We start from the raw sequence: 23,962 nt of genomic DNA, 5'->3' as shown, positions 1-23,962 counted from the left end.
GGAGGAAGATGGCGGCGGGGGCGAGGTGAGGTGTTGGCAGTAGAAAGGGGTTCGGGTGCAGGGGGCGGGGGAACGCGGAGCGATGGCCCGCGCCGGCCGCCGGGCCGGATAAGAAGCGGTCGCGCCGCGGGTGTGGGAGGGAGAGAGGAGGGCGCCCGGGCGCCGCGAGAGTATGACGGGGCTGTACGAGCTGGTGTGGCGGGTGCTGCATGCTCTGCTCTGCCTGCACCGCACGCTCACCTCCTGGCTCCGCGTTCGGTTCGGCACCTGGAACTGGATCTGGCGGCGCTGCTGTCGCGCCGCTTCCGCCGCGGTCCTAGCGCCGCTCGGCTTCACGCTCCGCAAGCCCCCGACTGCCGGCAGGAACCGCCGTCACCACCGGCATCCGCGCGGGGGACCGGCCCCGGCCGCCGCCCACCGGCGGCTACGCTGGCGCGCGGACGGCCGTTCCTTGGAGAAGCTGCCAGTGCACATGGGCCTGGTGATCACGGAGGAGGAGCAGGAACCCAGCTTCTCGGACATCGCAAGCCTCGTGGTGTGGTGTATGGCCGTGGGCATCTCGTACATTAGCGTCTACGACCATCAAGGTGAGACCCGGAGTGGGTCGGGGGACCGGGGCCTCTCCGGCCGTGGGGCCCGCACGTCCGGCAGGTGTATCGGAGCGCGCCTCTCGGCACAGCCTTCCCAGCTCCGCGAGTTTCTGTGCCCCGAGGCCCTTAAGTGCAAATTATGGTGCTAGCACTTTTCGCGGAGGGGAGATAGGCTTAGTTGAACATCTGCTAAATCTCTGAATTCGATTCATCACCTTCTACGTACTTAAAAATGTTTCTTACTCGTTTTCACGTCCTAGTAAAGTGGATGGTGTTTGTATACCCTTGTTTCACAAATGCGGGAGCTGAGGTCGCTAACGTTTACAAATTTGTCCAAAGTTAGAAAGGTAGTAAGAGGAGGATTGATATTTTAGCCAGTCTGAACTTTCCTTCGGGTTTACCTTTTTGTTACACCGCAGTGGTTCCTCAGAGAGGCCCAAAGCACTGTTTTTAAGTCACAGCTCAGTGGTTGGGGACAAGTGGCATTTGAAGTAGGCTTATGAAAAGTACCTGAGAGCCTGGATAGGCGGCCAGGAAAGTGGTCACCTTCTGTTTCAGTTGGCCTGGGATGTTGTGCGATCCTTGATCCTCAGGGGCCAACACAGTACTTGTCCTCCCGTAAATTTTGATTGAGGAAATTTTCACTTAAGGGAATTTTTGTAGGTACAGAATTTGAACATTTATTGGGTAGCAACAAAGTTAAAGCCCAGTGCTAGGCATATTCTTTGGATTCTTAACATTTAGTTCCATAGACTCAGGCTTGTTGGGGGTAGACACATTCATAGGAGTGGCAAGGTAAGCAGCAGATGTTCAGAGTTAGTAAATGCTGTGAGAAGTTCAGTTCAGTTCAGTCGCTCAGTCGTGTCCGACTCTTTGTGACTCCATGAACCGCAGCTCGTCAGGCCTCCCTGTCCATCACCAACTCCTGGAGTCCACCCAAACCCATGTCCATTGAGTCGGTGACGCCATCCAACCATCTCATCTGTCATTCCCTTCTTCTGCCCTCAATCTTTCCCAGGTCAGGGTCTTTTCCAATGAGTCAGCTGTTCGCATCAGGTGGCCAAAGTATGGAGTTTCAGCTTCAACATCAGTCCTTCCAGTGAACACCCAGAACAGATCTCCTTTAGGAGGAGAAATTCTGATTGGAGGAACTCCCGAAGTCCCTGCAGAGGAGATAGTATTTAAGCCAGGCTCTGAGGAATGAGTAGGAGATAAACATTTTGTTTGGGTCTCAGTCAAATGCCGAAAGCAATAGCATTTCCTTTCAAGTAAGAATGATTGTGGAGAAGGAAATGGCAACCCACTCCAGTACTGTTGCCTGGAAAATCCCACGCACTGAGGATCCTGGGAGGCTGCAGTCCATGGGGTCGCAAAGAGTCGGACACGACTGAGCGACTTCACTTCACTAAGAATGATTGAGGAATGTTGGTATGAAGGAAAGAAAACTAATATTTTACTCTCCGTTCAATACCTTAAATTAATGGTATGCTCACGGGAACTAGAACTTGATTTTTAGCCTTTAAATCTTGACCACATAGGCAGGTTTACGTATCACGTTTTGTCAGAAAGCATAGATTGAGGTCAGACAGCAAATCTTGCAGGGTGTTAGAGTTGTCTTTGATTGACCAATCACCTTCCTTGCAGCCAGCAAGGAACATGGTGACTCACAGCCCATCATCATCAAATGATAGTTTACCCTGTAAGGTTAAAGTTAATATACTCAGGTACTGAGATTTTATGGAACTTGCCAAAAGACCAATAGAAATCACAAGACTGTTATAAGGCGACACAGTCTTTGCTTGAGCAATGCAACAAAAATATTGTCTGAGGGAAAAGTAAGTGAAGCAGGGCGGAAATTAATTAAAGCCGTTGAGCAATGTGGTGAATTGACTTTAAGTGAATCGCTTATATTCAAGTAATTCTTATAAAGCAAGTACCATTATGTTCTAGTAGAGAAAGAAAATGAGTAATTAAATAGAACACAGTTTATAGTATTGCCACACTTCCTTGTTCTGAACATTCCTGTTCTTGAATTGCTGGTGTGATTCAGAAATATCCTATCATATTTGCTAAATAAACCATTGGTAAAGAAAAGGAAGAAGTCAAGCTACCCAAGTCTTGACTGATAATCAAAAAGAGTTTTATGGAGCATTTTCAGTGCATGGACTCAGAGCACTTTTTGTCCTACTGTAAAAGCAATTTTGATGAGTTTTTAATGGGATAGGGATTAATTTCATTGTTTGAAATAAGAGACTTTGAACCTACTCATCCTTGGTATTGACTGATTGATTCATTCATTTAACAGCTGACAAATTGGGAGATACTGTATTAGATCATAAATGCAGTGAGGAAAAGTAAAGCAGAGGAGGGGGAGAGGAATGTTGAAAGTCAGTGGTGGAGTAGGGGGTACAGTTTTAAAAAGAGTGGCCAAAGAAAGCCTCATGGACTTTTTAAAAAATTTTTTTATTTTTAATTGAAGGATAATTGCTTTTCAATATTGTGTTGGTTTCTGCCATGTATCAACATGCATTGGCCATAAGTATATGTATGTCCCCTTCCTCTTTAGCCTCATTGACTTTTGAGTAGACATGAAGGAGGTCAGTGAACAAGCCATGTGGTTATGTAAGAAAACGTATCCTTTTTCTGGGGAACTATATAGATACTTAAGCTCTATTCAGTTTTCTCAAGCTTTCACTTGAGCCTATTTCTATGTAAATATTTAACTTATTTTAAAAAGCCTATTGACATACTCTTTAATGTCACATTTATTGAGTACCTGCTATGATATAAAGCATTAGGATACAAAGAAGTACAAGAGATTGTGTCTTTTAAAGAGTTTATTCTAAAGTCAGGGATAGTTACTAAAGATTATTTTAAGCTAATGTATAAATGCTAGTGGATGACAGAGACTTTAAAGAGAAAAAAAGAGAAAAATCCATGAGGAACAGGGTTACTTCTCAACATACATGCTTGAGAAGTATTCCCACGAACACAGTACTTCCTTACCCCTGTCCATAGTAAGGAAGGGGGTGACATCTGAGACGGACCTTGCAAAAGTAGGTAGAATTTGGATTACCATAATCAGTACAGTGTTCAGTATGTGACGCACACAGAGAGAATGGGGAATTCCTTACTTTGGTTTGACTCAGCAAACACACTGATCTTTTCATTTCCATGTACCTGCACTGCTTCTTGATTATGATCAAGAATTTCTACAATAATTCTTTCACCTGTAAGAAATTTGAGTTGTTTTCTCAGGAATTTCTTGAGCTCAGAATTCTAGAAGGGTAATTTGGCAATTTTGTCTACACTGTTATCATTTAAGCAAGACCATAATTGGGTTGGAACAAAAATTGGAGTTTGGAGCTTTTGGTGCTTTAGCTTTAGGGATGCTATACTTGCCTGGATCTCCCTAAAAGTATGCCTCGATCCAAGGTACCTGGAGATGTATCTTTAATCTTCAGGGATGGAACCTGTTCATGTTGCTCAGCTGTATTGCTGCCATGCTGAGAACCTTGCTGTCGGGCAGTATTTCCAAAACATGGTCTGTGGGCCATCTATGAATGAGTCATTGGGGGTGTTAATTAAAAGTACAGATTCAGCAGAGTTATTGGTCAGACCAAATCAGGGGAATGGGACCTGAGCAACTCTAGTTTTGTTAAGCTACTTACATGATACATTTACACATTGAAGTTTGACCCTACCACAGATGTAAGGACATGCCACTACTTATTATTACATCAGATTATTCATTCATCTTTTATGTTCCTTTTCATAAATGAGGATGATCTTGGGTGGGTCTTAATATTCAGTTAATATTTTTTCTTTCTGTTTTATTTTTTTGAAGTATAGGTAGTTTACAGTATTTTGTTAGTTTCAGGCGCACAGCCAAGTGAATCAGTTATACATGTGCATAGATCCACTCTGTTTTGGATTCTTTCCCATGTAGGTCTTCACAGAGTACTGAGCAGCGTTCCCGGTGCTGTACAGTGGGTCCTTATTGGTTATCTGTTTTATATATAGCAGAGTGTACATGTCAATCCCAGTTTCCCAGTTTATCCGGTCCCACCACCCTTCCCCCTGTGAGCTGGTTTTCTACAGCTCTGGCTCTCTTTCAGTTGTGTAAATATGTTCATTTATACCATTTTTTTTAGATTCCACATGTAAGTGATATCATATTTGTCTTTCTCTGACTGACTGACTTGACTCAGTATGACACTCTCTAGGTGCATCCATGTTTCTGTAAGTAGCACTATTTCATTCCTTTTTGTGGCTGAGTAGTATTCCATTGTATATAATACATACCATATCTTCTTTTTAACCATTCCTCTGTTGACGGACATTTAGATTGCTTCCTTGTCTTGGTAATTGTAAATAGTGCTGCAGTTAACTGTTACTTACTATTGCTATAAATTGGAGTGATCTGGAATAAGGCATTTGCTTCTCTGTGAGAATTTAGCAACAAAACAAATCTTTTGTATTATTCTCTTTAGTGTTATTTCTATGATTGTAAATCCATACTAGATATCTTATGAAATGGTTTTGGGGTTCAGATTTTTCACACTATCCTTAAAAACAATCTGCCTTCCCAACCTATTTCTCAAAATCTCTTATACGCCTTTTACTTTATCCATGATTAGGTACTTGATGTCCCTCCTTCTGGAGGGTCCTCTTTTCCTTTTCTTGCCAAATGGCTCTCTACCTGTCCAAAAGCTATCAGGACGGACCTTTTAAGTCCGTCCTATCACTGCTTAGGTACTCTCTCTCAACTATCCCATTCCTGATCTTGCTGTATCCTTGAATCTCCTTAAATGCTATACATCTCCAAGTTCTCCATCTTGGGAAGTAGCAGTTGTATGTATATGTGCTCAAACTTTTGTACTAGTATCTATCCTCATTGTTGGTTTTCCTACAGATTGTAGGTTGGTGTTTGCATGTAATGAGTAGGTCAGTATGTATTCCTTGAATTGAAAGAAGAGGCTGCATTTTTTAATAGGTAAGGATGATGAATGGTAATTTGTTTTCCAGCACCAATACCCAGAAGCCTTAAAATAGTGGGAGGGAAATGAGCATAGTTTGCCCTAGTTTATTTGGCACACTGACACAGATGCTGTTGGGAAATATAAATTTATCAAGTATTGTGCTCCTTACGCTGAAATATGGAGTTGCCAGAAGTGTTGAAAGTCTAAATATAAATGTGATTAAATTTTTATACACAGACAGTACACACTAGGGTTCTTGTCTTCTCTCGAAGGGATTCTGTTTCTAATCTTCACCTTCATATAATACGTTGCAAATATAATACAGAATTTCACATTTATCTTAACATCCTGTGATGTCCTCTCCCCTTTTTCTACAAAGGGCTAGCAACCTGTCAAAAGCTATCAATAGATCCTTGTAAATCATTCTCACTATTAGCTGCTAGGTAGCTTCTCTTGACTATCCCAGTTTTGCTTTGTCTTTGAAAAGCTCTATCCTGTTTTTGAAATGACCTTGTTTTCTGAGTAGCTTTCTATTTAACCATAGTATTGGATTTATGTATGAAAACAAACCTTTCCTTAATAGTAATAATTATTCTTTGTTGCGCTCTTACTATGTACCAGATGCTATGCAAAGAAGTGCATTAAATCCTTAGCACATTAACCGGTCAAGAAACTGAGATTCAGAAAACCAGGAACCCACATATAGTAAGGGACAGATCTAGAATTTGAACCAGGTTTTATTCCAAAGCTTTTGTACTTAACCCATTATGCTGTACCAGCTTCCACTAATGTGAGAGTATAGCCATAATCCAGGCATGTTAGTACCGTTCCTGATTATGTTGGGTCATCTTAAAGCCTTGGTAAAGTGTTACTTATCTAGAGGTAATAAAGATAATTTGTAAAAGGTATTTAAAGCTAAATAGAGTTTTCTTCATCCACTAATATAAACGTTCATGCTGTGAGTTGTAGGACACACTTGACTTTTTTTTAATCAACTGAACTTAATTTTATGGAGCTCCTGCTCTGGGTTGAACTCTTTCCTTGTCAGATGAGCAGTCTGTGAAGACATTCTCATTTTTAAGATGTACAGCCAGAGGCTTAGAAGACCCCCGCGGCTTGTTTATTTTACATATCTCTCTCGCTGAAGAACGGGGACTAACACCCAGCCCTCATCCCATTGTGCTGTGTCACTCTTACACGTGTCTCTCCCCTTGCTACAGCATGCTCATTCCAGGATAATTGTTCTATGAGGTATCCTGGGGCTTTCTCTAGAAACAAAATTATTTACTGTCTTATGAGATTTATTTTGTTATGAGTACTTCAGTCATGTAAAATTTTATTGGTACATTTAAAAAAGAAATTGTCCTATAAGTATATGTTTTCTTCTCTGAAGATTGCCTCTAATAGTGTTATCATTGGATTGTTAGAGAATTAAATGATAACCACCAGATAACTTACTTAGGTATCTCATTTAAAAAGAAAGGTAGACTATTTCAAAGGATGGGTATTTATTTATTTAAAAAAAAAAAAGTATTACTTTAGTTCCTTAGCTGGTGAGATGAGAGGGAGATTATAACAAGAGAGATTGGTTGAGTGTTTATCTCGCTTTTCTTTTCTTTCTTTATCATGTCCTTATAAATACTTGCTGTTAGATATTTCTTTAAAAGTCTGTTTCTATTGAAGACAAGCAATAGTCACAGCAAAAGTTTAGATTTCAGATTAAGAAAAGAAATGCATGTGTATTTTGAAAGTCTCACTTTCTAGAATTGATTATTCAGTTCATATAAATTTTAGAAGAAGCAATATTTAAGATCTGTCCCTTACTCTATGTAGTCTAAGGACTTCCCTGGTGGCTCAGATGGTAAAGTTTCTGCCTGCCATGTGGGAGACCCAGGTTCGATCCCTGGGTTGGGAAGATCCTCTGGAGAAGGAAATGGCAACCCACTCCAGTACTCTTGCCTGGAGAATCCCATGGACAGAGGACCATGGTAGGCTACAGTCCACGAGGTCGCAAAGTGACACAACCGAGTGACTTCACTTTCTTTTCTTACTATATGTGGGTTCCTGGTTTTCTGAATCTCAGTTTCTTGACTGGTTAACGTGCTAAGGATTTACAATAAACTGGTTTGATCTCCTTGCAGGCCAAGGGACTCTCAAGAGTTGTCTCCAGCACCACAGTTTACAAGCATCAGTTCTTCGGCACTCAGCTTTTTTTATGGTCCAGCTCTCACGTCCATACATGACTAATGGAAAAAATCATAGTTTTGACTAATCGGGCCTTTGTCTGCAAAGTAATGCTTTTTACTATGGCTGGCTAGATTGGTTATAGCTTTTCATAATCTGTGTAGGGCGTACTTAATTCCACTCTCTTTGAAATATTTTCTCTCTTGGCTTCCATGACATGTGTGTTTGGATGTCTTCCTGTCTCACTGCCTGTTCCTTCTGGTTCGTTTGCTCCACTTCTAAAAGTTGGGATGCCCTAGAATTTTGTGCTGTATATATGCCCTTGTCTTTCTGATGTTCACCCATCTCCTAGATCAGGGGTCAGAAAACTTTCTTAAAGGGCCAGCTAGTAAATATTTTAGACTTAGCGAGCCTTGTGGTCCCTGTCACAAGCACTCAGCTCTGCCACTACAGTCAGAAAGTGGCCATAAATGAATGGTGTGACTGTGTTCCAGTAGCAGTAGTTTGCTGACTCTTGACCCAGATAGTTTTCCCAGTCCTTTCGCTTTAAATATCATCTGTATGCTCACACTCAGGTTTGACTCTCCAGTCCTTATCTTTTCTATAATTCCAGGCTCCTGTGTCTAACTCCTTACCTAACATCTCCGTGTTTATTTTATTAGGCATCTCAAAAGCTTAACATGTCCAAAGCAGTACTCTTGAATCTGCCCCCCACCACCAGACCCTGCCTTACTTGGGTTTTTTCTCATCTCAGGAAATGGGAAGCCGCTACCTTCCCACCAACTGCTCAAGCTGAAAATTTATATGTTCTGCCTCTCATCTGTCCTCAGGCCTCCTTGATCTTCTGGAATATATTCCGAGTTTGCCACCTGGTTGTGGTTCTTCAGTGCAGCCACCCAAGTTTGGGTTTTCATTATTTTTCACCTGGATTATTGCTGTAGTGGCCTCTTAATTTATCTTCAGTTCTATTCTGTTCCCTGTATAATCCACTCTTTACCCATCAACAAAGTGAACTTTTTTGGTAATGTTATTCAAACTCTAAATAAAACTTGTCAGTGGCTTCCCATTGTACTTGAAATGTTTACTGAATTCAGAGGCCTTTTTTGTTAAATAATGCAGTTGTTAAAATAATCCTGAGACTAGCACCAAAGAAGGATACATGTTATACAAGTGAGAGAAGCAGGATACAAAATTGCTTGGTCAGGTATGTCTAGGAAATATTAAAAACCAGAAATAGTCGTTTTATGATGATGAGGTTAAGGGACATTCAGTTTGTTAGGATGGATGGTTATGGGACATTTCCTTGTTGTCTACACTTTGAACATCTTATACAGTTTTTAATACTAGAATTTAAAAACGCTCTTTCTTAAGATATAAGAAGAGATCTACATTTGGCATAGTGTTTATCAAAAATACCAAAAACATTGTTGTCTTTCTGAGGTCTGCTTTCTTAGCATATTTTATTCTTTCATGGAAATTATAGACTCTCGTGTGTGTGTTTTTAAAATTTTGGGCTCTTTCATATATCTTTCCTATATGTATATATTTCCAGATAGTTTACATGAGGGAAACTGTGCTTGAGATACAGTTGTAGAGCAACAAGCATAATGTAAAGGTCTTTAAATCATTATGGCAAAACCCTAACTTTAGGTTCCTAAGTCACCCTTAAAGAATTCAAGTATCTGTTACCCTGTAACTTCTTAAAAACCTTTTTTTTTTTTTCATTTATTTTTATTAGTTGGAGGCTAATTACTTTACAGTATTGTAGTGGTTTTTGCCATACATTGACATGAATCAGCCATGGATTTACATGTGTTCCTCATCCCGATCCCCCCTCCCGCCTCCCTTCCCATCCCATCCCTGTTAAAAACCTTAAAAAGAGCTCTAGTCTTAGTTTTGTTTTGTTTTTAAAGATTCTGTTCATTTGTAAAACGGCCAACTTTTGTTTAACTTTTGAGGGAGGGAAATTCAGAATTTAATACTAAGATGAATTTAGCGCTGTTTATCAGCATTACATAGTTACTGAACTGAATAATTGGAAGTCAGGAGACCTGGATTTTAATCCAAAGGCTTCGACTCTTAACCAAGGGCAATTGCTTGGCCTTGTTGGGTCTGTTTCCCCATCTGTCAAAGGACGGGATAAAATAAATTCTTGCAGTTCATTTTTATATTAATTCTGTAAAACACAGGTTTTTCATGAATTTGAGTATTTGCTAATGTTTTTTTGCCTTAAATCAGTTATTTCTAAATGTGTGCCACTTCATTTTGCATAAGAGGACTTTTATTATGGTTTATTTTTATTACATCATTTTGGCTTTAGTTTAGATTCTGTGAAGACAAACAAGATTATGATATACAGAGGATATATTAGATATTGCCAGAGGAACTGCCTATCTCAGTCAGAGGCATTCTTATATATTGTTGCAGATCTTGTTATGTGAAGTGTTTACATGTAGACTTTGAATCCTGAAGAAAGCTGTAGCCCGAGAATATTGCTTAATGGGAAGTATCAGCAAGATAAGAACCATAGAGTGTAATCAGATTTCTGGATGGCGGTCAAGCTGTGGGGTATTGGGAATTATTTTGCTGGTGATCTGTCTTTGCATTTAGTACTTTTTTTGCATTTAGTAGTTTTCAGAAATTACTTTTAAATTTCATCCTTCCATCCAAATCAGCCAAGATAAAGGTTCAGTTTAAAATAACTTTCTGGAGGTCTTTTTTATAAAAGATATTTGCATCTCTGTGTAATAATTTTGCTTTTGAACAGCATTTCTGCCTATGTGCAATAAGGAAGTGTCTCCTTTTATTGTGAGAGGTTCCTGGAAACTTCTTAAAAATTCCATTCAGTGTCATGTCCATTTAGGTTTCATTGTTTTTAGGTGGCACTTTGTGCACTGATAATTCAGTTTATTAAATAAACATTGAACTCCTGCTACATGAAGAGATAATAAGACTCAAGTTCACAAGACTATAGTTCAGTGGGGGTGGGGGAGAGTTAAGCTATAACTAATAAAAGTAGTTATTGGTTTGTTAAGGAGTTTGAGCAGGTGTTTGTATTTGCAAGGAGTGAGGTGAGTCACAGGAGGAATTGGGCATATCTGGCTAGAGATTCAGAGCAGCTTCTTGGGGGTAAGTGACATTTCAGCTGGCCTGAAGAATTAGGAGAATTTTACAGATGTGGGGCTGGGGAGGTAACAAAGGTTGAAAGTCAGAGTCACTTCAGGTGTTTTGGGGGCAATATAAAGCAATCAGATTTGCTGGGTAGAGAAGTATAGAGAAATTGGAAGATTCAGTTATGTTATGAACATAAATTATTTCTACCTACCAAGTGTGGAAGCATAACATGGAATGTTAATGGGGATCTGCATAGTTTGTTCCTAATACTGTAGATTTTTGTAAGCATTTTGGGAGCCATTGAAGAGGTTAAAGTTGGAATGTGCCAGGCTTACAGATGTACCCAAGGAAGATCCGTCTGTAGTGATACACGCTAGAAGGGGCAGAAGACCCATCAGAGGGTAGTTGTAATATTATAAAGAAGACTATTGCTTGAAACAATGGGGACAGTGGACAAAGGGAAATAGATTCAGGGGGACATTGCTGTAGATGAGTCAGAGGTTTGCATTCTGATAGGGCTGGTGGTGGTAATGCCAGAGAGCAGAGACCATGTCTAGGTGACTGGGCAGCTACTGATGATGTTATTAGAAAGAAAACAGCAACAAGAAGGGCTGTTTTATTTTGGTTGGTGTTGGTGGTGATTTTTTAAAATTATATGAGCAGCTTTATAGCAGTTGTGATTTTAAATCACCCATTGTCCCATCAACCTTACATATTTACTGTTCTCCTTTAGGCTTTGTCCCTAAGTATGTATAAGTTTTACACTTTAGTACTGTTTCTTTTTTTTAACTTGATGCAATATAAGTGTTTGAGAGCTTTTTTGAAAGATAAGCTGCCAAGTTTTAAATTTGTTCCTTTTCAGATGCTTACAGAACTTCAAAGTGGGATTAGATGTTTGAATAAACTCAAAATGTTGGGAACCAAATGCTGATCCTTTTTTTTTTACTTAAAATTTTATCTTTTGTTCATCATGGAAGTTTCACATTAATGTTAAAATTTTTAAGGTATTCCATTAAGTTGTAATTAATTTTAGTTACTGGGGTTTTTGCAACGCATAGCCTCCTGCCCCCAGTTTTGCCTCATTCATCTCACCCTGGTCCTGTTGCTGGGGTTTTGAAGTCCCATAAAGAACCAGAGAGAGGGCTGAGGCAGAAACGCTGAGGAGTAGTCTCCATTTAGAGGTGGAAAGAGGAAAAAGATTCAGTGCAGAGTGAGAAGAGGCCATTCAAGGAGTAGATCGGGAATTGACCCAGGAGAAGATAATTCAAGCAGTCTGGGATGAGGATGGGATTTTGAGAAGAAAGGTCTCTGACCTGTCGTGGTCTTTCCGCAGACCTTTATCTGTTCAGTGTCTGTTCTCTGCTTGGGCTTCCCTTGTGGCTCAGCTGGTAAAAGAAAAAAAAAAGTCTTCCTGCAATGCTGGAGACCTGGGTTGGGAAGGTCCCCTGGAGAAGGGAAAGGCTACCCACTCCCGTATTCTGGCCTGGAGAATTCCATGGACCATATAGTCCATGGAATCGCAGAGTCGGCCGTGACTGAGTGCCTTTCCCCTTTCTGTGCTTGGCACTGTGCTAGCCTCTTGTAGGCGCCACAGTAAGAGCCTGCCCACGGAGCGTATCTGACCTCCCCCTGTCACGAACACCCTCCCCTACATCTTTAAGCGCTTTTACAGTGACCCCACCTAAATGGTCTGTCATCAGCTGTCTAAAACTGGTCTTTTCCTTCAAACCAGTTCTTTGTAGAATTTCCCTACTTTTTAAGAATATTATCAATTTCTGTTTCCCAGGATTAAAGCCGTGGGATTTTCTCTGTTCAAGTCATGTTCTTTATTCTCTCAGCTCTTCTTTTACAATGAATTCTTTTTTACCGCTTTATCAAATTATGTGTGGACTACTGCAGTAGTCTGCTGCCAGTCCTTATCTATGCTGTGGCCAGGTTGGCTTTCCTCAAGATGAATATTTCTACATGTTTATACATTGCCCAGAAAAGGTTGGTTACCCATTGGGTAGGCAGAATGAAGTAAAAATTGGGCCCCTTCCCTTGCTCCTTTTCTCAAATCATTTGACTTGATTTCTCAGATCAAAAGTAGTAGTTGTCTGTCATTTGAGCATTCAGTGCTTTTTTTCTTCATGATCTATCTTCTGTTTTCTTTTCTCTTAACTTTCTGAGGTCAGCTCAACTTAACTCTTGCTTGTTTTACAAAGCCTTTTCTTAACCAAAGAGACTGCTTTTATCTTTGAACTACTGATAGACACATACTCAACCAAGTTGGCATTATACAGCATATTCAGCAGATTCTGTGTTACTGTATATATATATTTATTTATTATGTTCTCTCTCCCAGTTAATCTTTGAGCTGTTTTGTTAAAGACAGAGCTGACTGAGTACAGAGAAGGAGCCCTTGATAAAGGTCTAAGAGGCAATGGCCACTAGAAAGCTGGCCTCTCTGAAAATAGCCAAATTGTTTTTTATTACAGCTTTCTATATTAGTTAAGTTTGTTAATAGTTCCTTCATCTTTCTCAGTGATATGATAGTAACTGTAGTTTTTACTTTTATGTGCATGGTTGGAGGATCAGAAAGACTTTTATGCAGTATATTTTCATGCTTTACTTGAATTTACTAAATTTTGATTTCTGTACTTTTGTCTGTTCTCTTTGTTATTGAGTCGCTAAGTTGTGTCTGATTCTTTTGCAACCCCATGGGCTGTAGCCTGCCAGGCTCTCAGCCCCTTCTGTTTTTCTCCTTTTTACATAATTCATATTATTCTTACTGTTAAAAAAAAAACTAATCAAATTGAGGTAACAGTATTGCATGCATAGAGTGAATCTGTAAGGAAAGTAGTCTGGGAGAGAGGAAGATAGAAACTTTGGACCGCTGCTGCAGTTTCTAAATGCTCTGACAAGTCCCTTAAGGGTCTTTCTGAGACCTGGGTCTTAGTTTCTTAACCTGTAAATGAAGATGTCAAGTGAATGGTCTCTTAAAATTTCTTTATAGGCCTGAATTTCTCTCATATTCATATTGACACAGAATTGCTACTCCTGTCCTTTTTCTGACTTTAGTCTGAGGCCAGACTCTTAAAAATAACAGAGTTTTGTTGTCCTGTTTTCCTTTTAGATTCTGGTTTAGGATTAGTCATCATTGCTTCATTTGGAATTTTTTTCAGTTCTGGATCTAGTGTTGTTTTCATAACAAGCATCCATTAATTATTGATGAGGATAAATTAACCTAGTTGACATTTACTTTTTTTTTTTTCTTTTTAAGGTATTTTCAAAAGAAATAATTCCAGATTGATGGATGAAATTTTAAAACAACAGCAAGAACTTCTGGGCTTAGATTGTTCCAAATACTCACCAGAGTTTGCAAATAGTAATGACAAAGATGATCAAGGTAAGCATGAGTGTAAAATTAAATATTTAATATATGTGGATAATGTTTTTTGTGTTTCAAGGCATATTCTGTTACTCCTTTATCTATTCATTTTGCCCTAGTGTTTATTATCACTACCTTTAATCATCAGAGTTAGAGTTTTCTTTCTTCATCTGGTTAAAAGATAATTTTCAGAAAAAGAAAACAATGACTCTCATACATATTAAAATATAAACACATGTTAAAGATTTTATTTAACTCAAATAACCAGGAATCAGTAGATTTTATAGCCTGTTCAAAGAGAATCCAAAGAGTGGACACACTTATAGATCAAAAATATTAAAATAAATATGTGATTAGAGACAAAACTTATTTTTCTGTAGGATTAGAATGAATATAATTGAACCTCTACCAGCCAAAGAATTGTATGTCTGTAAACAAGAATTAGGCAGAGCTATCAGTTATGTAGAATCCTATGAATTGTAAAACAACTCCATAGAATAAGAATTTGGTAAGGTAGATCCGTGTGCTATAGACAGTTCATTTCCACTGAAGCAGTTTTTTTTCTTCCTACAGCCTTCATTTTTGTCTTCTATCTGTGTTATTGCTAACTATACTGTAATTGTAGATGGCATTTTGGGTGAGCAGAAATTGTAAGTTACCCTATAACTAAGAAACAGAGACATTACTTTGTCAACAAAGGTCCATCTTGTCAAGGCTATGCTTTTTCCAGTAGTCATGTATGGATGTGAGAGTTGTACTATAAAGAAAGCTGAGTGCTGAAGAATTGATGCTTTTGAACTGTGGTGTTGGAGAAGACTCTTGAGAGTCCCTTGGACAGCAAGGAGATCCAACCAGTCCATCCTAAAGGTGATCAGTCCTGGGTGTTCATTGGAAGGACTGATGTTGAAGCTGAGGCTCCAATACTTTGGTCACCTCATGCGAAGAGCAGACTCATTTGAAAAGACCCTGATGCTGGGAAAGATTGAGGGCAGGAGGAGAAGGGGACGACAGAGGATGAGATGGTTGGATGGCATCACCAACTCAATGGACAGAAGTTTGGTGAACTCCAGGAGTTGGTGATAGACAGGGAGGCCTGGCGTGCTGCGGTTCATGGGGTCGCGAAGCGTCGGACACGGCTGAGCAACTGAACTGAACTGAACTATAACTAAAATTTCTGTTTTCTAGAGGGTTTATTCATAGATACAAGGTCATTTTGAGCACTTTGATAAGAAGACTGCATGTAAATACATACACAAATGTTATGTACAGGTTCTTTCAGAGCAGAGTAGCTAGGTATGCTTTGATGTTAAAATTGAAGGGCATAAAAGATTCTTGTTTACTGTAAGAACTGTACTTTTTCTTGAAACTGATTTTGAAATATATTTGGAAGAGGGTATTTTTAAAAAATATCTTATTTTTTCTTCTAGTTTTAAGTTGCCAGTCGGCAGTGAAGGTGCTGTCCCCAGAAGATGGAAAAGCAGATATTGTAAGAGCTGCTCAAGACTTCTGCCAGTTAGTAGCCCAGCAGCAAAAGAAATCCACAGATTTGGATGTAGATATGTTAGACAGTTTACTTAGTAAGTCGTATATGTCTGTTTTTAGTTTTGTCTCACAAGGATGCTGTATGAAGGAGAATATCTATGTCTCATTCTTACCATAAAGCCTGATTTTGTTGTTTTTGTTGTACCTATTATGTTTCTAAAGTTTAGAGACCCACATATGAAGATAGTTTTGAGATAATAAAATTTGTAGTCAACTCATTTGCTTTCAGAATTATTGGTAAAGGAGAGGATCTAAAAGGATTTGAGGGGCAGTCCTTAAAAATAGAACTTCTACTTCTGCCTCCTTCTTTTCAAATTTATTTCGCCTTATTTTATTTTATCTTTCAGTTTTATTGAAATAAAATGACATACAACATTCCTCTTTCTTCTTAGTTTGAACTCTCTGTTAAGTTTGAATATTAAGTTTGAACTCAACAGCTATTTAGGAAACAGTCCCGGGAATATAATACTACTATCATCTGTGACTCCTTTTTTAGTATTCCTTCTATTCTATTATACCAACTATACAACTGATTTTGTCATGTTATACCACATGTAACTTTATATTTTATCTATTTTTCCTTCAATTGCTTATAAAAGCCTTTAGTTTGTTTATTCTTTCCAGAGTTCCCTAGGAACTTTTTGCCTTAACATTATGGTCTTTCTGCTTACTAGCCTTATCCTTGACCCTTTTGAAGAAAGGCAATAATTTTAATAAATTCATGCCCATTGTTAGCTTTTATAGCCATATAATTTCAGATTTATTTTTCATTCATTCAGATAAATTCTCCATTTACCTTGTGACCAGATAGTTAGTGGCTGAACTGAGGTTTTAGAAACTCTTAGAACCTGGGTCCCTTGGATTATAGCATCTTTTCTGCTACATCATTGATTCTTTATATTAAGATTTATTTTAAACTTTATTTTTTAGTAGTTGAAATATTTTTATCCCCTTTTTCTCTCAAGCCATATCTCATATGGAAACCAGCAAAGAATGGCCAGATCTTGGTTGAGGCAGGTGTATAGTCTCCTCTTCCCCTCCTGGGAAGCTTGGGCTCTAGGGAATACTGAGACCGTTGGAACTGTATAGCTAGGAGTTGGCCTTGCTCTGTAAAATCAGCACATTGGAAGGGAAGGAGAATAGACAGCTTATAAAGTCGCTTTTCTTCCCTGAAGTTACTTGGTTCTGTGGCCAGAATAAGTGTTTGAGTCCTTAAGGCAATGTGGGTATCAGGATGCCGAGAGAGCACAAGTTGAGTCTTGAAAGATAGATGGGATTTGGGGACTACCTGTAGAGTGGGTGGGAGTTTGGATACCCCTCCTTGGCAGGTAATCAGTCCAGTTAAACAGCCTTTAGAGAAAATTTCCACATTTGGAAATAACAGATATAAAAGTATATGTTTTGCCAAGAAATTGAGGTATGGAACATGTGAATAAAGTTTCTGAAGAGAACAGATACATGAAAACATAAGAAACCAATTTGATGAACAGATTTTGCCATAGGTCATTTTTTGGTAAGCAATGTATGTTAATTTCCTGTGTCTTTTTTTTCTTTCCAAGGTTCGAATGGTTTCCCTGACCCTGATTTAGTGTTGAAGTTTGGTCCTGTGGACAGCACACTAGGCTTTCTTCCCTGGCACATCAGGTTGACTGAGATTATGTAAGTAGTTAAAGGTGTACTGACTTTGGTTTGGTCCGGCAAGTGTTTCTTGAACCCAGCACCATACTGGATGTCGTGGGAATTCCCAAAGAATTATTGTAATGCTGGATCCTTTCCCTCAGGTGTTTGACGGTATCAGTGGTAAAATAAAAACCTATATAAATGACTCAGACACAAGAGTTTTTGTGGTTGTGCAGATATTTGGTATTAAAACTAATCATCAAAATAAATTAATAAAATAAAACTAATCATCATAGAAGATCAGGAGTGATCTCTGTGGGCCAGAGTTGTTGATTCTATAGAAAAGATGTAAGTTGATCCAAGGTGTGTGAAGGGGGTAGACTTTTTGTAATTAGAGAAAATGTAGAAAGTGTAGGGAGTGAGCTGCAGGGAACAAAAAAACCAAGGGGCAAGTTATGAGCATCACGTTAGAAGGAAATAGGTAACTGGCCACACCAGTGCAGAGACTTAGTGTTAGATTCTAGTAGTATACGGTGAAATCAAATAGGTTGGGACTGTTGACATTGAGAATGCTTTAACTATAAGCATAAAGAGTGTGTGTAGTTGGTAGAAAGGCAGTAGGAAATCAGTGGGAATGGTGATTTTGGAAGATTTGTTTCACAGCTATGTTTTAGAGTAGATTGGGTCTGGGTAAGAATGAGCTAAAATGACAACTGAAGAGGCCATACCTGTAATTTATGAGAGAGTACATGGATGAGAATGAAACTGCTCATTTAATTTAGAACAGAGTTTGGCAAACTTTTTGAATAAAGGGCCAGAGGCTAAATATTTTAGATCTTGGAAGCTTTGTCTCTTTCAGAACTGCTGTTCTCTGTTGCAACTAAACACAGGCTAGTATAGCTAAACAAGCATGGACGATTATGTCAACAAATGTGTGTGACTATGATCTCATAAAGCCTTGTTTGCAGAAATAGGTGGCAATCTCCTGGACTGTAATTGCAGACCCCTGATTTAAAACAAAGGAGAAGGGCAGCTCGGTGAGGAATACCAGAAAATTAAGGAATAACCCAATGGGACTTCCCTGGTGGTCCAGTGGCTAAGCCTCCAAGCTCAGTGCAGGGGGCCCAGGTTCATTTCGTGGTCAGGAAACTAGATTCCCAGGTGCCACAACTAAGGATTCTGCATGCCACAACGAAGATCTCACATGCAGATCTCACATGCTGCAACTAAGACGCCAGCACAGCCAAAATAAATAAAAATAAATATTAAAAAAGAACCAAATGTCCATCAGTAGAATAGTTAAACTATGGTGCACACATACAGTGAGATATATGTAACACTTAAACTGAATAAACCAGATGTAGAAGCCGCATGTATCTACTGAATAAACCTTCAAAAACATGGCTGAGTGAAAGAAACAAGTTTGCAAAATAATATGCACTGTTTGATACATTTAAAAGCTATACTTACTTCATGAAAGTGGATGCTTGGGTAGAAAAGGAGGAGAGAAGATGAGATGCTTCACCTCCTTCTTACCTCCATCTGGGGCAGATCGTGCTCTGGCTGCTGTCCCATGCCGCTTTTGTGGAATATTTATAGAAGGGAAAACTGGATAAAAATGAAAATGAACAAATTTAAAAAATATGCATCAACAGGTGAATCTCACAAACGTAATATTGATTGAAAAAAAGCCCAGATATAAATAAAAGAATACACACTGTGGAATACTGTTGATAGAATTTGCTGCATGAGATTAAGCACATGTGGAAACCAAAAAAGAAAAAAAAAGGAGAAACTTAGGAGGCTAAAAATATATTTTAATTCTGGATCCTAGGAGGAATATACTATGAATTCTCTTATTCATGAGAACTAGTTACCAAGTATACTTGCAGGCCTAGCACTTTACTAATTGCAGTAAAAACTAGGGTAGAAATGAAATGACTCCTGAGTTTTTAAGCCTAAGTGACTGGATAAATTACAGTGTTATTGAGACAAATGGGAAAGTCAAGGAACCATTCATTTTGAAGGGAACAGGTTGAATTCAAGAATAAGAAGATTTTGAGGCCGTGGTCTGTTTAGACTTAAGAGGGCAGTTAAAGATGTAAGATTGGTGTTTGGACGAAAAGTCACAGGTAAGGGTGGATCTTTGGGACTTATCAGTACCTAGGAAGTGTAGAATGTAAACCAGCAAGGACCTACTGTATAGCCCAAGAAACTCTACCCAATATTCTGTAATAATGTATATGAGAAAAGAATCTAAAAGAGAATGTGTATATGTATAACTGAATCACTTGGCTGTATGTCTGAAACTAACACAACATTGTTAAGTCAGCTATACTCCATTAAGATTACAATTATCTTTTACAAGTCCCTTTAAAATGTCAAAAAAAAAAATGTATAGAGGGGTTATTTTTTATTTGAACTCTTTCACAGTGAGTTTAATAATCATTTAGTAGAAGTAGTTTGATGTACTCTCTGCTTGTAATTTACTTTCTTCTGTTCTTAAACTTTTTGGTCATTACCCTGGTTCCCCTCCTCCAAATTATAGCATATCAGCTAATTGCTTTTTTCTCCTTTGATTTTTTTCCCAGCTCTTTGCCTTCCCACCTAAACATCAGTTATGAGGACTTTTTCTCTGCCCTTCGTCAGTATGCAGCCTGTGAGCAGCGTCTGGGGAAATAGTGATTTCGCTGGTCGCGTGATCTGATTTCAGGCTTCTGGAGAAAAGGACTTAGTGACTCTGATGTTTACAAAGGACCTATGAAACCCTGTACACACCTAGTTCATAATCCTCATAATTTATCATCAAACACAAAAAAGTGTCTTACTTGAGAGTAAGAGTACGTGTGAGCGAGTGTGTGCGCGCGCGCATGTGTGTGTGTGTGTGAATAAACTTATAAATGAGGAAGTAGCGGAGAAGGACACATGGTGAACTTGCACCTTTGAGCAGATTGCAGCAATGTTTTAGGAGCTGAAATTTCAGATTTAAAGGCTTCAGCCCTAACTACTTCCCTGTTTTTGTGGGGAGAGAATGGGGCGATTAAAGCTATTTTGTTGTCTAGGGGGGTGGGGGAGTAATTTTTGTTGCGTCTTTCCAAGTGACCAAACTTTAAGTTTTAAGAATAATATATTGACACATGAAATGGAAGCATTCTGAGTTTGAGGGATGGAGTTCCGTGTTGTTCACATGCTAAAAGTTTGCTCACCTTTGGAGCAGAGGGAATACCTGTTTTCAGACATCCGTCCATTTTCATCTCTTCATTATTATCAATGTGACTTGAACATGTGGCTCTGTTGTCTGTGTTCTGGGTTGTGAAGATCATTTGAAAATGAACTCTTACATTGGAATACAGAATTTAAAAATTTTTAAATATTTTATGAGACAGTCAAAAAAAAAGGTAAAAGTCATAATCTGAAAAGTAAAGGTGGAAAATTTCCCAAATAAGGCAAGAAAGTTTTGATTTCCTTTTCCATTTGGTGGGCAGTTTGCGAGATAGTACCCAGAGTTGGTTTAAAAAATATTTCCATTAACTATGTTTATTTAAAATAAGCATTTGAGGGAAGTTACCAAGGCAGCTCTTTTCCTCGAAAGTAACCTGTTCCTCTTTGGAATAGCACATGTAGGGCCATGTTAGTACCCAGGATTTTTACTGAGTAAATCCTGATGGTGACTTTGCATTGAAAGATCTTTAAGTGAGATTGAGGCCTGTGTAGGTAATAAAATATTACCACAGTCTACAGAAGTAATTTAATTTTGCATGTTCTCTTTCATGCAGAGAACAGCACTGGTTTTGTTATTTTTTAAATGAATAGATGATTTTTTGATAAGTGTTTAGTAGTTCTCCCCTCTGTGCTGATACCTGGACAGAAACCATTCTTTATATGTCTGATGGACTGTTTTCAGAAGAGTCTTATCAACAGCAAGTGCACAACAGTTATCCAAAATATGTTTAGAACGGAGCAGTTTTAAATACTAGGTCTCAGTCTGAAAAATAGCAGAGAACACTGGATTTGGAAAGCAAGGTCTGGAATTGCTTGTCAAATTCTGAGTCTATGAAGAATAAATGTTTTGACTTTGGATTCCAAAACTCCATTTATGATTTTAAAAATACACTTGAAATAAAATGATTATAAACTAAATTTTGGTTCAGTGACATTACTTTGCACATTATAGTTCTTTGTACATTGTGAGACTTTTTTTTTTCAAGTCTTAATTTATTGCTGAAAGCTTTGTGTGATGCAACATCATGTCCCGAAACTTTACCAGAGAATTTTTTTATTTCTGTCCCCCTGTACTGTCACCCATGTTCTATTGAGGCTTTTTGGCTTTAGTTGAAAACTGAATTTATGCCTTTTATATATGTGTCTTTTTTAAACATTCTGGAATATATATGCTTTTATGAATTAAATTTAATGGGCCCAGTTGAAGTGAAGGGATTTCATATTTGTTGAAGTGAAGTTAGTCAAATAAATTACCCACTGGGATATAGCCAAAGCCCTACAGGTTTAACACTTGAGTTTTTATATTTTTATTTTGTCCTTATATTTCATAGCAGTGTAGTGTTACCTATCAGAGTAAGTCTATAATCTGACGTGAGTCTTTTTTTGTCCTCGATAGGAAGAAACCCCTTAAAACAAGCTGCTAAGGATTCTGATTTCAGATCAGGCATTCCAGTTTCTTTCCATGAGGTTAACTGCCAGTACAGTCTCCACAATTTGAATGACATCAATCATTCTATAATTCCTGCCAAAATCACCTACTGGTTATGCATTATCAGGGCTCTCTTTGCACTCCCAAGAAGAACTGAAAACTTTAAAGTGTTGTCTTTATGTGTTTTGAAGAATATCATCTTTATATTGTTTCTTCTAGACACTCTCCACAATGGAAAAATTACCAAATTAAGCCTACTTTACGGACGGCAGCTTGGAGCCTAGAAAGAGGTTGAGGGTTTGAATTCCATTCCCAATTATGATTGTATTTTGTTTCTTAACACTGATTATTGTTAGAAAGTTTGAAAGCTGGTTTTGATGTGAATAGCAAATTCTGATATATTGTGACTAAGGCTGAATAGTGCCTGTCTTAAGAGAGGAATGTGTTATAATGTTGATGAACAGTGCCAAATACACTGTGCACATCTACAAGTTAGTCTTTGAATGTACGTTACTGGATTAGCCCCCTCCTCTTCCTGTGTGATGGTACCATGCGTAGAGTCAAATCCTTGTGATGTTTTGTATGGCATAGACTTTGGCAACATGTAAATAATGTGTAAAGTTTTTATGATTAAGGAATCAAATTTATTGAATTTTATTATTGAAGGTTGAAACGACATGTATGAACAAAAACAATAAAAGAATATACTCTTTTCATGGACTATAGTATTATGTGAATGCTACATTTATTCTAAACGTGTAGGGACTGCAGAAATGTAATGAGAAACTCATATGACAGGATAGCAATACTATTTTTTTAGATGGTGTGTTCTTGATTGAAGTATGTTCTTATTTTTACCAGACTAAACATTTGGAATCTTAAAATGTTAATTTGCTTTTTGCTAGGTAAAAGTAAGGTGAAATTGAGCTTTGCTATTGCTAAAATTGTCAAAATTCCAGAATAAATAAAATCTGAATACTTTTTTTTTAAACTGAATATGGAATGCCAAATTGAAAATGTGTATGTATACTCTTTTAGAAAGGAATTTGACAGTTCTCGTCAAACCAGAAAATAGAAGGGAAAGAGCTATAGTTTTTCTTATGTTGCATAGAGTATTCACTTTCTAACTTGAGAATCTAATTGTAAGGTAGTTGGCTTTTTAGGCATAATTTTCATCTGAAATCAAGTTTCTCAAAAGTCGCCTTTTAACTTTAGTAAATAGGAATTACGGTTAACAAAAGCTAGTGTAGGGGAAGTTCAAAAAAGTTTGAAATAAAACCCAGGAAATAAGGATGCTGTCAACAGTTGTTCAGGAATCCTAGTTGATAGGCCATACACTTGATAAAATTGGTGGAAAAGGGAAGTGCAAAAAGAATTTGCTTGCAACTTTAAAAAAATGCATTCACTGTAAAAAAAAAAAAAATAGAGAATTCAGAGAAGCAAATGTAAAGGAAAAAACTAATACCATCATTCATTGATTACATTTTTGGTGACAATCCTAGAATTTTTTGGTATTTATATTTAAATGGATCTTACTGTAACAGGTTTAATAAATTCCTTTTAAACTACAAACCCCAAATTGAGTGTTGCATTCTGTTTTGTGTTTTGCTCTTGTGTCTGGATATAAACAGTTACATCACATGAAAATAAAATGTTTGAAAAAATTATAGTCCACATTGAGTTGTCCTTAATGAGTACTTAGCCTTGGTCCAAAATCTTCAAGAAAGTTTATACTCATTTTTCTTCCCTCTATCTTCTAGAGATTCAAGTACTATGAATTAAGCATCTGGATTTAGCATCCAGATGATGCAAAAAAAGGTAAAAACTATATGTACTCCTAGGTCAAACTATTTGGCTTATCTGCTATTGACCATTTTTATACTTTTCTTCATTAGCACTAATAATTTAA

At 38.1% G+C, this 23,962-nt stretch overlaps 1 protein-coding gene across 1 annotated transcript; it reads left to right on the top strand.

The window, feature by feature from the left end:
* NUS1 (NUS1 dehydrodolichyl diphosphate synthase subunit) lies at window positions 1-23,625 on the top strand. The gene is made up of 5 exons (XM_070449918.1): window positions 1-587; window positions 14,133-14,258; window positions 15,668-15,817; window positions 17,342-17,441; window positions 19,994-23,625. Exons 1-5 carry the CDS (start codon window positions 173-175, stop codon window positions 20,082-20,084), a joined length of 882 nt encoding a protein of 293 aa, XP_070306019.1. The 5' UTR covers window positions 1-172; the 3' UTR covers window positions 20,085-23,625.
* Window positions 23,626-23,962: the final 337 nt, after the last annotated feature.

Source organism: Odocoileus virginianus, chromosome 19, assembly GCF_023699985.2.
Source record: "Odocoileus virginianus isolate 20LAN1187 ecotype Illinois chromosome 19, Ovbor_1.2, whole genome shotgun sequence".
NCBI lineage: Eukaryota > Metazoa > Chordata > Mammalia > Artiodactyla > Cervidae > Odocoileus > Odocoileus virginianus.
This window is presented reverse-complemented; position numbering and strand designations above follow the sequence as displayed.

What these genes read in the sequence shown, in the direction of transcription:
- NUS1 (XM_070449918.1), top strand. Translation starts at nt 173, where the DNA reads ATGACGGGGCTGTACGAGCTGGTGTGGCGGGTGCTGCATGCTCTGCTC. An exon ending in TAATGACAAAGATGATCAAG is followed by an intron (nt 14,259 to 15,667) that starts GTAAGCATGAGT and finishes TTTTTCTTCTAG; the next exon opens with TTTTAAGTTGCCAGTCGGCA. An exon ending in TATGTTAGACAGTTTACTTA is followed by an intron (nt 15,818 to 17,341) that starts GTAAGTCGTATA and finishes TTTCTTTCCAAG; the next exon opens with GTTCGAATGGTTTCCCTGAC.